At 36.1% G+C, this 15,648-nt stretch overlaps 1 protein-coding gene across 5 annotated transcripts in view; it reads right to left on the bottom strand.

The window, feature by feature from the left end:
• Nucleotides 1-15,648, bottom strand: part of HELZ (helicase with zinc finger) — a 93,215-nt gene that overhangs the window by 60,226 nt on the left and 17,341 nt on the right. For 3 of the 5 annotated variants that reach the window (XM_074847394.1, XM_074847392.1, XM_074847393.1), the window contains exons 2-10: nt 14,437-14,664; nt 12,658-12,694; nt 9,157-9,281; nt 6,604-6,660; nt 5,741-5,789; nt 5,247-5,322; nt 2,120-2,318; nt 922-1,029; nt 309-606 (exon numbers count right to left, since the gene is read on the bottom strand). In XM_074847394.1, the coding sequence (XP_074703495.1) occupies nt 309-606; nt 922-1,029; nt 2,120-2,318; nt 5,247-5,322; nt 5,741-5,789; nt 6,604-6,660; nt 9,157-9,281; nt 12,658-12,694; nt 14,437-14,646 (1,159 nt within the window). In that variant the 5' untranslated portion in view covers nt 14,647-14,664. The remainder of the gene's footprint in view (nt 1-308; nt 607-921; nt 1,030-2,119; nt 2,319-5,246; nt 5,323-5,740; nt 5,790-6,603; nt 6,661-9,156; nt 9,282-12,657; nt 12,695-14,436; nt 14,665-15,648) is intronic. The other 2 variants (XM_074847396.1, XM_074847395.1) reach the window with 2 other exon arrangements.

Genomic DNA, 15,648 nt, shown 5'->3' with positions numbered 1-15,648 from the left:
ATAAAAACATAAACCTACTCTAACTTCCAGTGCTGCCTTCAGACACGTACCAAACTAGAAATTCCCAGCACTTCACCAAGATTTAGGAGCCATATCCTGACACAGAGTACTAGTCATACTCCAGTTATCTGCCTTATTTAGACCCTCTGAAGCTTCTGCCCACTATTTATATTCATGTATATGATGAACATAATGTGCAGTAAAAGACATTCATTAGCTGTTAATACAGAAGCTGTTCTGTCCAGAAATGTGAAACGAGATGTCATGAAAGACTTCCACTATTCCAAAAGAATTTTTTAATACATTACCTTCAGTTGAAGCAGCATCAATCATTACTCGTTGCATGAGGACTGGTTCTAATCCAAAGTCAAACACAACAGTTTGGCGAAAAGTTCCAAAGATTTCTGTGTTAAATGCTATACTGACTTTGTATATATAATGGTCTATTCCGTTCTGGACCATCTTTCCTCCTATCCATTCCTGACAGTTTTCTGGAACTTCTTGTGATACCTGGGTATTGCTGTCTCCAGCAGATATTGCAACGATACTAAAATGTGGACGATGGGCATCATAAAGCAATGCCACTCGATACAGCATTCTTGCAGGCTATAAAAAAAATGCAAAGGTTGAAGTGACAGTATGTTGGAAAACTGAAATTATTCAGGAATATCTTCATTTGCAATTGGATAATGAGAGCTTATAAGAACTCTCCGCTTCTCAGAGCAGGTACAAGTCCTGCCTGCTTTCAAGAAACCTAGGCAGTCAGCACATAATCACCACAGCTGCTGGGAAAAAAGAGAAGGGATGGTGCTAGGAAGTTTCTCTATTTTAAGAATTATACAATTGAAATCTTAATTGCAAAAGGTTATGGGCTGCATTCTAGTTATTATTGACTCACTTTCAAAAGATAAGTAGTCCTACCTTACAGGTGAGCGCAAATGTCCATGTCTGATGAGACTTTTTGGTGGTGACAGTTACCGATAGCTCAGGACTATGTTCTACTCTCACTCCTTCTACACATTCACTAAGCTAGATTAAAAGAAAAAAAAAGGTAACATTAAACTTCTACAGGCAGTAACAAAATAAAAACATTCAGGAAAAGGTATTATTTTTTAACAGATAGTGGAAAGAATGGTTTCCTAGATTGTGCAGGATTGATGCAAGTCCTGCTTAGGAATTAAAGAAAATATGTGCAAATTCAGAGGAGACAAGCAAGCCAAATCTACTAGATCATACTGTGTAAGCAAAGAATATAACCATTTAAGGACAGTTAACCACAGGACTTGATTTTCAAAAACCAACTTAATTATGTTTAAAGTAAAACATGATTTCGTTTGGAAAGAAGGGTCTGATACAATGAGGCCCAAAGACTGCATTTCCAGAAGACCCTAGATCTCACTGATGTCAATGAGACTACTAGAGACACCAGGAAACTAGAATCAGGCTTTCTACTCATTAATGCATTTTGCAGAAAGTCCACTCTTCCCAGATTTTAATCAACAATAGATGGACCGAAAACTCCTTAGGGTCAGTGGTAAGTAGAGCTGGTCGAATGCCACAAAAACGTTCTTTGGAATTCCAAACAGCTGCTAAGTTTGATCATATCCATACCCCACACTCTTCAGTATTCAAACTTTTTTTTGAACATTTCAGGGATTGGCTGCTCTTCATACAAGTGCCTGCAGCTGCAGGCAAAGAAAAGGAGCCATGCACAAACGAGTATTCTCCACTAAGTCGTGAAAGCTTCACCATTTATTGTTCTCCAGTTTAAAAAGCTCTGCCATCTAGTCAAGGAACAGGAACAATACCATGAGACTTGGCTGACCCATCCTGCACTGAGAATAGTAAGTATGCAAAATGAACAAGCTGCGATTAACCCACAAGCTGTAATTCACAAGCTCTACTGAATTCCTGAAAAGAACGAGTACATTTGCAGAAATCAGTCTAAGTCTTTGGTATCTTTGCAAGAAAACATAGGGCAGGATGGAAAAGGGAGCAAATTGGTTGGACAATTTCTTGGTAGGGATTAATTCGACCAGCTCTGATAGTAAGGGCCAAAAACAGGCTCATCTGTTAGTTTAAAATATGAGCACATAGGGAAGTAGTATATTTTCCTTACCACTTTCTCAGGAGATAACGAATTCATCCATTTCTCAATCAAGGTTTCCATATAACTGCCCGAACATTGTTTGTTTTCCTTCTGCTGTTTTAATCTGATCAAGCGGGAAGCATATCGTTTTTGCCATTCTGTTAGTTCTTCCTGGGAATGTGCTGAAGTACACTGTGCACCGTACCTGCAGATCCCTTGCTCTAAAAATCTACATAAAATAGGAAAAACGATTATGCCTTGAACTTTTCGGTCTCCAATTAAGAAAATAAATTTATCAAAATTTTACTTTTAAAGTCAGAAGGACATTCTTTAAGTCTCTCTCACAGAACTAAGGCAGTTTAGTCTATGTGAACTAATTTGGAAATATATACATGTACGCAGCATTTTGCAAGGAAGGCAGCACCCTCTCTTACTGCAAAGTCCAGAAAAGTGTATCAGATTTCTTTGAAACATAGAGGGGACAGAAGTCTTCTTAAGAAATTTCCAGCTTCAAAGAAGAAAGATTCAAGTGTTTGTACAGCAATTAACACAATGAGATCATGGACCATCCCTGAAATGGCTAGGTACTGTATTAATATGAATAAAACACTGTTAATCAGGGGCAAAGGGAAGATACAGCGTAATTTCCTCCAACAGTTACGTTATTAGCAGATAAATACTCATTCAGCAGTTTTTCCTGGAGCAACAGTGACATCACATGGTCCTCTCTACTAAATACACCTACACAGAAATCATGTCTCAAGGAGAAAGTTTAATCCTCTTCTTTGTAAAGGCTGTATCAGTCTAAAAAGGATCTATTTTTGCAGAGATTAAGAATTTGTTAAAGACGTATATTTTTCATTTAATGGCATTTGCTTATGCATCAAAATTAATGATATTCCAAATGTCTTGTATACAATGTAAGCATTCTAGTTCTCAGAATTTATTGCAAGTCTGGGCAAATGACTGTATAACTTGGGAACTATCTTTATAAAACACAAGGCAGTAGCTGCACCTTCATCATTCTTCAGAACTGAAGCACTTAAAAAATAGATGACAAAATGAAGAATAAATTGGGGGGTAAGTTCTGAAGGTACTAAGAAACTATAAACATCAGGCCAGGAGGCTGCCTTGCTTATTTTTTTTTGCATAAGGAGACTATAAAGAGTTAATGTAAGCATCACATTTATTATAAATAAAGGCAGGCAGGCTGATCTCTATCAGGATATTAAATTTATAGGAACTCTGTAAATGTAACTATATCTGAATTTCACGTGGATACCTATGTATATACTTATATTAAGAATCTAATCCTACAGTGAAGAGTTACTGCACAAAAAGAAAGGAGGCACCAAGACTAAATTAATACAGCAAGTCAGGACCCCACAACATTGATAAAGACAGCAGAAGGGGATCAGTGACTGAATAACCTTTCCATAGTAAATACATTATGTAAGGCAACATGAATTAGAAAGTGAACTTTGAGCTACGTGACAAAAACAAATAACACCTGACTATGACATGAAAACCTTGCAGCAAAAGTACCTGGATATCTAGGCCACGCTTGTATCAGTGGTTATAACTTGATTTAGCATATTTGATCTTTTCTTACAGGAAAAATGTATTTAAAGGTTTGCATGTCCAAATTGTAAATAAAATAAGCATGATATATATCATGATGTTACTAAAAGCATTCTCAAGCTATGTTCCTTAATATATTTTAAATTAAAATATTTTTCTTGGCAGTCAATTTTAGTATTTTTATTGTAAACTTTCCAATTCACCATTATATTAGAATGCTAAACTACAATTATTATTTTCATGGCTCAAAGTAAATGTAGAGCAAGCATAAAAAATTGTTGAGCTGTTCTTATTAGCTACATAGCAGCTTTAAAATCAAGTGGTTTTCCTTTTCATTATTTAATAGGAAAGCATACTACTTGAAAATTTGTCATCATTATGCAAGTTTTCCAAGCTCTCATTGTTCATATTTTTAACAGACACTTTTTTTTCTCATTTTTAGTTTCTTATTTAATACCTCCTGCAATTCCATAGCTTCATTATCTAGAATAAATATGCTGTACTCCTACTGCTTTATGGCACACAGGGGAAAAATAAACCACAGCTTCAAAAATTCATATTCAGTACCTGGAACTGCCTCCTCATAAGGAACTAAAATCTTTAGTCCATGGTCAGAATGATAGTGTTCATATGGATTTGCTGAGTAAGGCACATCCTTCTCACTGTAAGGGTTAACAGTGTGCATAAAGCTAATTACAGCTTTAGTGGAAAAATGTTTCAGAGCAATGGTTGGAAACATGGTATAGATGTTACTCAACAGAAAGTCATCACGAGCTAAAAATTGTAGATATCTGCTTTTTAAAAATTGCTCAATATGCACCAGATAGGATAAAAGTCAACAAGAGTTGCCAAGATCTAGCATCTCTAGAAAATAACGACAAAAGTAGCCCAAATCCATCATTTAAAAAGCAGGTCAGATTCCTGCTCATGTTTTTAAAACAATTTATTTCCACCAGTTACATACATGGCAGAATCAAGTGCATAATGATGGTTCCTCCCCATATATATTAATAGTTTTAGGTAAGTAATGACAATTAACAACACAAACTACAAGCAATATTGACTAGACAACTGAAAAAGACAAGGAGGAGAAATTCCAATACAACCCATTGGATCTTCAGCAAGGCAATTCACCTCTGTTTATTTGAGCTTATGCAAAATGGAAATAATGAGATCCAGAGGGAGATTCTACAAACATTTTTTAATCTGAAGACAAAGCCCATCTATCTGAAGGCATGCACGCTACCTGCTATCAAAGCACACCTCACTGTGCTTCAGTTTGCTAACACCGTTTTCTGTGGGAACTTTCCACATCTCTGAAATTATATAAATTAGAAAATTTAGGGGAAAGAGACAGATGCTGACCTGTCACTACAAAAATGGTCCTCAAACCACTCTCTCATAAACTGAAGTGCTTCTGGATAAACTGACCCTTCCAAAAATCTGTGAACAAATCAACTCTTGTTCCAACAAGTACCTTCATTTTCCTGACCTCTTAATCATTCTGTCAGCAGCTAAATAAAAGATGAAACATTATGATCCCTTGGAGAATGCTGATATAAAGCAATGACTTTACCTTTTACATAGCGTATATTCTTCACTGCTTGTGACTCCCCTGGGTGGAGGGCGGAACTGCCAGCCATCCCGGGACCCTGCGGAGTAGTCAAAACTTGGGTTACTTCTCTAATTGCCAAGTATTTCTGAGTCGGATAGCAACTGTCCAGGGAACTGTATTGCTAAACATCAACCCAAAGTGTATTTGTACACAAGCAAAATTATCCACCAAAAATTAATTTTCAGTTCCTAACAAAGGTTCAAAGATTACGAAGGCAAATTTCAAACAATTTGCAGAATGGAGCAGGCTCCGATACAGCACTTTGACCAATAAATAGAAACTTCTGCTTCCAAATTCAGTCAGTGATGAGATAATTCTACCTCAATCCCCAGGGCTCATCACGATAGTCAAGCCCCTTTTTTGCTTTTTGATTACGATGCAGTGGTTGAGCCTTCAGCAGAATCCAAGCCTTCTCATTAAAAAAATGAAGTAGCTTTAAGATTTGAGTTACATACCTTCTTCTAAATCTTCTACATGATATCCTGATGGTACTTTACCAGCTGCCTACAATTATATAAAAAAACCCACAGTTATAAAAGAACACAAACCAATTTCATCAACAAGAACTGCTTTGGCTTCTTTGCTGTCAAAGTGTGTTTTAGAACAACCAATACAAAAATATTTATCAGAAGTCTGAAATCACTTCCAGTCACAAACAGGAATTTCATATTAACCTAACAACTGGATTGCAGCCGTTGATAAAAGGAATTCTGACAGGAAATTAAAGTCCACTCATTGTTAGAAGAAAATTTTAGAGATTTTTACAAGACCAAATTTCACCCTGTGATGATTTTAACGGGGACTACAGTGAAGATTTTAAAAGGCCAAAGCTCTAAACTGCATTGAGATGTCTTTCAGTTTTGAATTCACATTAAAAATAAAGCCCAAATCAATTGCAAAGCATAAGGAAAAAAAAAGTGGCAATTTAATCAGCAGACATGACAGATTAACTTCTAATACAAGAAATGGTGACTGAGAGGGTATTTATATTTGTTAAAAGATTTCTTAAGTCATGTTTATTACTTCAGAGTAATTTCCAAAAGAGAAAAATACACTAAATAAATAATGCAGATCTAATGCTTTGAATTCTTTCTACTTGCTACTTCAAGAAAGTCAACAACCTGTCAGTATCTTTCTCTATTTTCTCATACGTCATACAAGATTGTGATGAAGGGTTCCTGAATAAGTAGGTGGTAAAGACCAAGAGACCAGTGGAAACAATAATGTTTGAACCAGTATGTTTATAGTGAGCCCAGATCTCCTTTCAGCTGTTTCAGGTACTGCTCATTATTTTCCCCAATAATATACTCATTATTACCTCCGTTTCAGCAAGAAGTGTTTTCAGTCGTGTCAGATCTTTAGTTACCATCCCGTTCTGGGGGAAGAAAAAATATTAATACACCAAACATGCAAACCTTCACATGCATTAAACCACAGCAATTAAGTTCATTTCTCCCCGCACCAGCACCAAGGAGAAGGGCAAGAAGGAAAAATGAGTTTGATTTACAGTGCACAATTTTAGATGACATACTACATCACAGCGAGCAAACATTACAGTGAAAAACGGAATTCTACACTGGCCAAAACCAGCACTAAACCTACAGCAAGTATCAATACAGGACAATGCAGGGGAGCAGCATATGTAGAACAACTTGGGGAAAAAAAATTTCTTATGAAGTTTAGCTGCCACTCAAGACAAACATTAATAGCTAGAATACTTAATGATTGCTATCCTCCAAACAGTAGTCTACATGCACAGTAATCATGGAGGCAGCACAGCCCAAAGGACAGGGGCTCGGGAGGTCTATGCTCTATTATCAGCTCGGCTACTGGCCTGCTGGGTGACCTCAGGCAAGTCACTTCACCTCTCCATGCCTCAGTTTCCCATCTGCAAAATGGGGCTAGTGACACAGACTGTCTTCACAGAGCACTTTGTAAGCTACTGATGCAAAGCACTACACGTGAGCCCTATGCTGTAGTTACTGAAACACTCGGGCTCTAAAGGAATTAATATAACTTCCACTGCTGTTGCAGTGGTGGGCTCATTTCTTCTTAAGGATCTACTTTAGAGATTACTAATTTCTACAGTTTCATAACTCTTTCTGCTCTGATGCAGACTATGTAATTTTTGAAGTTTTCACTAAAAAGCAAAGATTAGCCATGTAACTAAAAGTAACTGCATATTCAAGTACATCTGAAGTAAAAATCTTTCAGAATTGAATTTATCTAAAATATATAGCTAAGTGTAACAATTTCACATTCACGTAAGTCAAAACTTTGATTAAAAAACCACAGGTCTGGGTTCCTTATTTCAATAACCTCTTGCAAAAATTTAATTAAGTGCTACTACATTTGTTACGCTTCTCCATATTTTGACTGTGCTACTGAGCAGCAGAACTTACTGTCTTTGCTAAAAATTTACACACTCAATTCTCACACTTAGGTTTTTTTCAAAATTATTTTTCACTTCTTCAGCAGAAAGCTACAAATGGAACCTGTTGAGCTTAAACCTATCAGAGTATAAAAACGTTACTAAGAATCATTCTCTTAAGTCACTGGGGAGGAAACTGGATGGCTTCCAACTCTTCAATAAATTAATTCCAAAACTTTGTCTCATTTCTTCTCTTGGACAATGGCACAAGTCAGTAAATCAGTTGCTGACTTTAATATTCTTACTGAAAACAACTGTGTCTAATAAGCTAATGCTTGTAAAAACCTCAAACTCTGCTTTGGGACAACACTCTGGAATTATATACCAAGCTACCTTTATTTGCACAACAATAGTTCAAAACAAGGCAATGTACATTTCCTGTGATAAGGAGCTTTTGGCTATTTTACTAATTTTTCCTGAAGTTTCCTTCAACCTCTGCAGGAATTTTTGAATGAAACATCTTTTCATTAGAAAACACCAGCTACACAAAGAACAAAACCTTTTCTTTACGTAAAAATAGGCAATAGCAAGGCGGGAAGGGAATTCAGGATATACCAGACAAACAGAACTCCCTCTCAAAAACAACCTATTGATTAAGTTAAGCACCAACATATAGGAGACATGATCCAATTTCAAGGTAATAGGCTCTCCTACAACAGCTTCTGATGTCACTTACACACTCCTCATGGTCCGACCGGAGCTGCTCTTGTCTTTTCTATGACCATGTTTCTGGATTTAGCATCACCAGCAGCTCACGGTGATGAACTGCATGCTATTTAATCTAGATTACAGAAATAAAAAGGACACTATCCCTTGGAGACTTATATATGTCCCTAATTTTCCCCATATGAGTAGCCACATAAGAGTCAGAACACTTACTTACACATATGGGGTTAAAGGCATCTTACAAGTTTTGACAGTTTAAGGGTAAAATAGAAGCTTTGAACTCAAACCTTTATTTTTTGTCTTGAAATGCAAAGCGCTTTTTTTTTTCCCCTAAAAGCTTTTCATGCTTTATCATGGGCCAGTTATTTGAAAGTCCTATCCATAACTTTTCTGCTTTAATGGCTAAACTTCCTGAAGTACATACAAAATAGTGTCAGATGCAACTTAAAAAAAAGTAAGAAAAAGTTTGAGATTTACATTATTCTAGTCAATTGCACAAACATGCAAATTATTCTGCATTCCCCGAGGATTCAGAGCCAACAAAGAAAAAGCTTTTCAAAATCATAACAACTCTGAAACACTGGTACTGCAACAACCTAGGTATCCTGATGACATATGCGTGCCCATATAATCTTTGGTTTTTTTCATACAAATCATTTTTGTTGCAACCTGCCAGTCAAACATATGTTCAGAAGTTTGTTATTAAACACATTTTTAAAAAAGGAAATACAAAACTGCTTTTTAAATTATGTAGATTGCAACAAACCCACTTACCAGTGATTCACCCATCAGTGATTTGGAAAGAACATTAGACACAATTTGCAGCTTCCCTTTAAGATGCATGCAGCAGAGCACTGCACGGAAAGATCCATCTCCCTTGGCCAGCCCCTCTCCCAGCACTGCAACACAAATCAGCAACCATTAGCTTCATCACAGTATGCATTTAAATAAACTATATACAGTTTTCCTTCACCTTGAACATGAAAATAAAGTCTGAAACTTGGGTTGAAATCCATGGCTTCTTGGAAAGACAAGTCTTGGGTGTAAAGAAAGTATTACTTGCTCTTGTCTAATAATAATTTGAAACTTGTCTCCCACCATCTAAGAAAAGCTGTACATGAGCTCTAAAAAAAGTTTTAATGTTTACATGCTAAAATAGACAAAAATTAAATATGGGAAGGGTAAATTCAAATATCTGACACAGACACAAAGGACCTCCTCTTCACAGAAGGGGTAAAAAAAAAAAAAATAGCAACCAACAACCTCTCAGTAACACAAACATGCTCAGGAAGATCCATTCATGCTCACAAAAAGCATGCCCTGTCGTTTCCAAATATAGCTAACCTCCTCGTGGTCAATTCCTGCTACTTTAAAAGGGCTTTTATTCACTTACGCTGTAAAGCGCAGGATATAGGAACGATTGTTTGAGTCCAGAAATTTACTGGCTCCATGTAACAGAAAACTTTCCTAATGCTTTCTAGCACTGGATCAGATAGCTCGCCAAACAGACACTTTCATTGACACTTCCAATAGTGAAAGGATTTATTTCACAATATAGACGTGCTTCAGACAAGCAGGAATAACACTTAATCATATATGTTACCTGTCCAGAAAACGAAATGCCAGAGTGACTAAAAAGCTAGTAAACTAAGCGTGTGAGTTGAAAAGAAGGCTGGACAGTGCTTAAAAATTACGGAATTATAATATATATTAGTGTTATTGCAGGCAACATCAACATCTGTGTTTATACTGCTACTCATGCAGATGCAAACAGCTCCTGTTAAGTGCTAACAGGAATTTTACATTCACCACAACTTCAGGATTACATTTTAGAATAATAAATCAAAACTCCTCACTCAACAGACGTTCACATCGTTAACAGAAATTGCATGAAAGACTAAAGAAAAAAAGTCCCACAAAACATTTACATAAAACCAACTAGACATCTCTTCAAAATTAAATGGTAACTAAATCCTGTTTATAAAGTGCCTCAAAGACTATTCTGAATTCACCACTCTGATGATACTGACCACATTTCCAAAAATAGAGCTTACTTCCCAAATCAGAAGAAGCAGTGCCAGAAATAGCTTTAATATGTCTGACAGTTTGCTATTTTAACCTCAAAGATGACATGTCCAATTATGACATTTCATATCATTAACTGAGCCAAGCTAAAACATACAGTTGCACGTAAAAAGTTACAACACATTAACCAGTATCTTTTAGTAAAGATTTGTGGAATAATTTAACAGATTGTAAATTATCATCATTCCTTGAAACAGTGCGAGCAGCAGGCTATAAAGAACATGGATTTCTCCAGCTATTTCAAAACGCACTTATCATTCAGGTTAAAATAAAACAGTCATAGGTATGCAACATGTCAAGTCTTGTAAAAAGACAGAACAGCAGCTTGAATAAAACTTCATCTATTAGAAAAAAAACAACCTGTGAGTATCAAGGAAGTGTGAGTATCAGATAGGCTGTGCTAAGGTTGTTTCTTCCCAAGGATATTTCAAACGTAAAACTAAAACTAAGACCTTTCAGGATCATAAATGCAGATACCCTAAAGTGTCAGATGCTGGGCTATAACTGATAACAGCACATCACAGGGAACCACAACCTAATAGTTCATTCATATATTCATAAAAATATGGTGGGTGTGTGTGTATACAAATATATATACATACACAGACACACAACATTTTTATATACATACATAAATATGGCATTAATAAGTTGAAAAATGTCCTCAGTTATAGATCTGAAAAAAATATTTGCAGAATATGTTGGCATGAATTAAGGAAAGCAACATTAAACTGGACGCTATTTCTTTCTTACTAATGTACATGTGAAAGCTGTTTTCTCTACTTAATTTAAAAAAAAAAGTAGAGATCAGTGCTCCTATTCCACCCACTTCTATGCCCATCCAGAGAAGGAAGAAAAATAGTTAACATGACAGTTCCTTTGAGATACTGATAACTGACACATATGCCAAGAAAAGGTTTCACAGATGAATGTCACCCATCTACCCCTATGACAAACCCATCAGATCTCATCAATGAGAATACTATTCATTAAACAGCATTCTCCCTCCTACCTTCTTTAACCATCATTCATCTTTCCATATGTGTGTCTCTTGCTTTTATTTGCCATCATGAAAGACAACTGTGAGGTTAGTCAGAATATTACACCCTTGGCATATATCAACAGTTAAAAAGAAGCAGCTTGAAAAAAACCCCAGACTATTTTAAGAATGGTACTGATTAAGCGATGTTCAGCCTTTCTACATTCGTTAAACTTTAATTTTACACCTACAGAAAGCAAGTTTACTTTTCTTAGTTATGTTTTGTGGACCTGCACAAGCAAGCTGCAGAGCCCCACAAATTCCCCAGACTATGACTTGAGTATCAGTGAAGACAAATGCATTTAAAAAAAAAAAAAAAAAAAAAACCACAAAAAACACCAAAAAAAGCCCCACACAAAACCAGAAAGGAATGTTTTAAAGATTGTCATTGTTAGCACAGGAATTTTAGAATAGTATATCACACAGTCTGTGTAATAAAACTGTGGTTTGAGGAAATTTCCTTTAAAGTTCAAGAGTAGTTGAGGAACTAGAAACTGAAAGATGAGATCTACCCACTTTTTCTTTCCAGATCTAACTGATAAACTCTGATCCAATGCTTACCAAAATCAGCAAAGAGTTCTCAGTGAGTTTTGAATCACTTGCATTATACATGAATAACAGAACATTAGCAAGGATGGTTAATTCCTTTAAAAATACCCCAACCGAACAAGGCAGTGAAACATGAAAGGCTCAACTTCAATGTGACATATGCACATTTGGAAGCTTTAACAAATAGGAATAAATGGAAGTACATCATCCTGATTTGCTCTGAATCAAGTCCCAAAATGCAAACCAAAATATCCACCATGTCCCTAGGAAGAAAGATGGAACAATCGGCTGCCTTTATCTTCACAAGATTCCTAACACTATCAATTCATCCTACATTTGTAAACTAAAATATCTATTAGCCAAATAGCACTGCTGTGCCAAAACCATGCATTTCAGTTCTGGTACTTGAACACAAGTTACAAAATAGTGAAATATCTCTTTTAAAAAAAAAAAGTAGAAAAAGGGTTATAAAGCAGACACATACTTTTAACTAGAAAAAAAACATTGTTAGCAAACTAACAAATCTGGGCATCAGTTTTAAAAATTCAACAACTGACTGCAATTTATAATACTATGTAATAAAAAAAAAGAAATACGCATACCATGCCTACAGTCTTCATCTGCTTGCCCATATTTTTTCTGAAAGGTAAAACATGAAAAGTTTAAAAATAGCATTATTCCAGTTAGCATAAACAACTACATGCTCGAATTACAAGTTTAAGAATCCATTTTACTGGGTGGAATATGTAAAGAACATCAGTCATAAGTCAAATATAATTAATTCTTAGAAGACTTTTTCTCAAATTCTCAGCAAATGGACATTTTAGAAGAGGAACATGAATGGGCAAAGGTGTGTATTTATGTATGCTTGCAGGTGGCTCACAACACCTAGGAAAAAATATAAAAACTTAACTTTCTTTCCTAGCCACTGTAATTTTTTTAAACTTGCACTAATATGGTGCTGTTGAAATTTGTAAGGTATCTATTTTACTGTCTTATCAGTAGCAATTTAAAAAATTACTTCATTTAGTAAAATAAGAAGGAAAATCTGGAATTTTTCTTTTACTTAAAAGCCTTCAAGTGTCTATATAATCCAAGTTTTTAGTAGGAAGGTTTTGATTACAAGTATTTTTTCCAAAGCCCCTGAAGACTTACTTAATTTTTACTATGATGAACACCCAGATAGGTGCCTCACAGGATTTTCAAAGGCATCCAGATCAGAAATGTATCCAATATTGCTAATCATCTATCTGCATACTGGTTTGTGTAAATAATTTTGAGAAGTCAAGTCTGTAGTAATATAATTTCCATTTAAAAAAAAAATATCTTAGTTATTTCTGAATCTCTTCCCCTGAGGAGTCATACAATAGGTCACATCTTAATTTAAGAAGTTTTCCAATTCTTGCTTTGTACACTGCACAGTCCAATTAGGCTATCTATTTAAAGAATGCTTAAAAATGCTCCCTAATCAGATGGGCAAGATTTATGTTAAAGCTGCCCAGCATGGTCTTACAACTTGGCCAAACTTTTTCCACTTGGGATGAAACTGTTCATAACCAATACATGAAGATTTGGGGTGGACAAGGGCCCTGTAAATCTGTAATAACATTTTCAAAACAGAAAGGTAAGGAAAAATGTAGGTTCATTAAGCAGGTTGTACGTTTATTCTAAGCACTGTAATGTCCTTTCCTTTAAGAAACTGTAGGTTTCTGATGCTTTTTAAAGCAAGGACACAGATTTGGCAATGGGATCACCTGTAATTCAGGGTTACGCCTCTTGCCTTGCATCTACAAACCTTTACAAAGACTCCAGTTTTCACATTTCCATTAAAAATCTGTCTGCGCCTAAAAGTTACATCTTTCACTAGATACGCTCTAGCCTAGCAATGGCAAACTAGTATATGATCAAGTATTAGAAGACTAATGTTAGGCCTATGCAAATGGAGCTAAATTAGGTATGAAACTGCCACCTGAATTCTGGCACTTCTTAACTTTGTTTTTAGAGTGCTTAGATTCACAACTTTAATATCATGCTCTTTAAAGATAAGGTAATTTGGTATGTAATTCAGCATAACTGTACAAACATAATACCCTAAAATCAGATATTTTGCCTTCTTGGCATTTTTTTTTTTTTTTTAAGTATTTTTCTTCATTCTTTTAGGGAACTGTGATTCAGACCCAAACTACTTAGAGGTCCCAATCCTGAAAAATAAACAAACCAGGGAAAACTACAAGCCTCATATATGCTTTAGAAAAAAGGATTCTGTGGCAAACCAACATGCCAATCACAGGAAAACTCGGAATTTTACTTAAATTTTGACGGTACAAGACACTTGATTGTTCTTTCCAGTTCACTAGATACTATTAAAGAGTCACACTCACAAGTTGTAAAAAGGAAGCAATTCTATACAGAAGAGTCTCGATTTTGATGCGGTCGAGTTCTGCCTGGCATGCCTCCGGGAGGTGAGCTGGGGGGTACTGGCTGAGGGAAAGGAGAGCCTCTGTGCAATGCTTCACTGCCACTTCATAATCCTGCTGCTTAAGAGATTCACATGCTTGTTCACATGACTTCTCTGGTCTTCTGTCTGCCATGACTCAGGGACAGAAATCCTAGAGTGGGGGCAGAGGGGATGATAAAACGTTGGTTAGCTGTATAATGGCAGTGACAATTTGCCAACCAACTTCCATTCCCATCTCAAGGTGCTGTATCACATCCCCTTCATTTTCTGCCATTCGCATTTCCTATCCCAAGCTTTCTCACTAGCTAACCTCTTCCCAGTCTTTTCTCCATCACTCCCAGCTCTCAGTTTTAATTCTAATTCAAAAACGTATTTAAGCCTGTGACTGATTTTAAGAATGTAAGAACTGGTTTCAAATTTTAAAGTCAGCATGGATTTAAGCACTTTGCTACATAGAGGCTTTTGGGTCTTCACTGGCAATATGATCTTTGCTTTGGAAGTAATACAACTCATCCACCAACTGCTCTGGGAGCCTGCAGCCATTTACTCCAAGACACCTTTCTCTTCAAAACACCTCTCTTCAAAGCACTTCTCACCTACGCTCAGGGGAAGGAGCTGCACTCTCCAGCTGGATGAAGCACAATGTGGATGGACAAGGATGAATGAGAAAGAACTGGAGGTCAACAGGAAACCACTTTCTTCCTTCAGTTGGTTTATTTCCATTTATGTCTGAGAAAGTCTTGATAGTCCTACCACAGCAGCACCTCTGTGCAGAACTTCTTAAATAATTTGAAAATAAATACTTGGAGGGGGGAATTGAAACAGTTGTGATAAAAATCTCTGTACAAGACAGACAACATTATCTGCCAATAAACTGAGATAAATGGCTATCCACAATCTAAACCAACAGTAGAAAAGCAAAGCACTTCTATAATCCCTGTCTATATTCTCCCTTCATTGACGTACTTAAATATACGATACACATCCCTAGAGACACTGTACTTTAAAGCTGACTTCACAAAAATGTGTTCTGACAACTGAAAGAGGAAAAAATGTTAAGTTCTCATTTTCATTTTTAGCAAGCAGCATACTATCAATATTTGTAATTACAGATCAACTATTATGATTGTCTCGA

The sequence above is a fragment of the Strix aluco genome, chromosome 21 (assembly GCF_031877795.1).
Source record: "Strix aluco isolate bStrAlu1 chromosome 21, bStrAlu1.hap1, whole genome shotgun sequence".
Taxonomy (NCBI): domain Eukaryota; kingdom Metazoa; phylum Chordata; class Aves; order Strigiformes; family Strigidae; genus Strix; species Strix aluco.
This window is presented reverse-complemented; position numbering and strand designations above follow the sequence as displayed.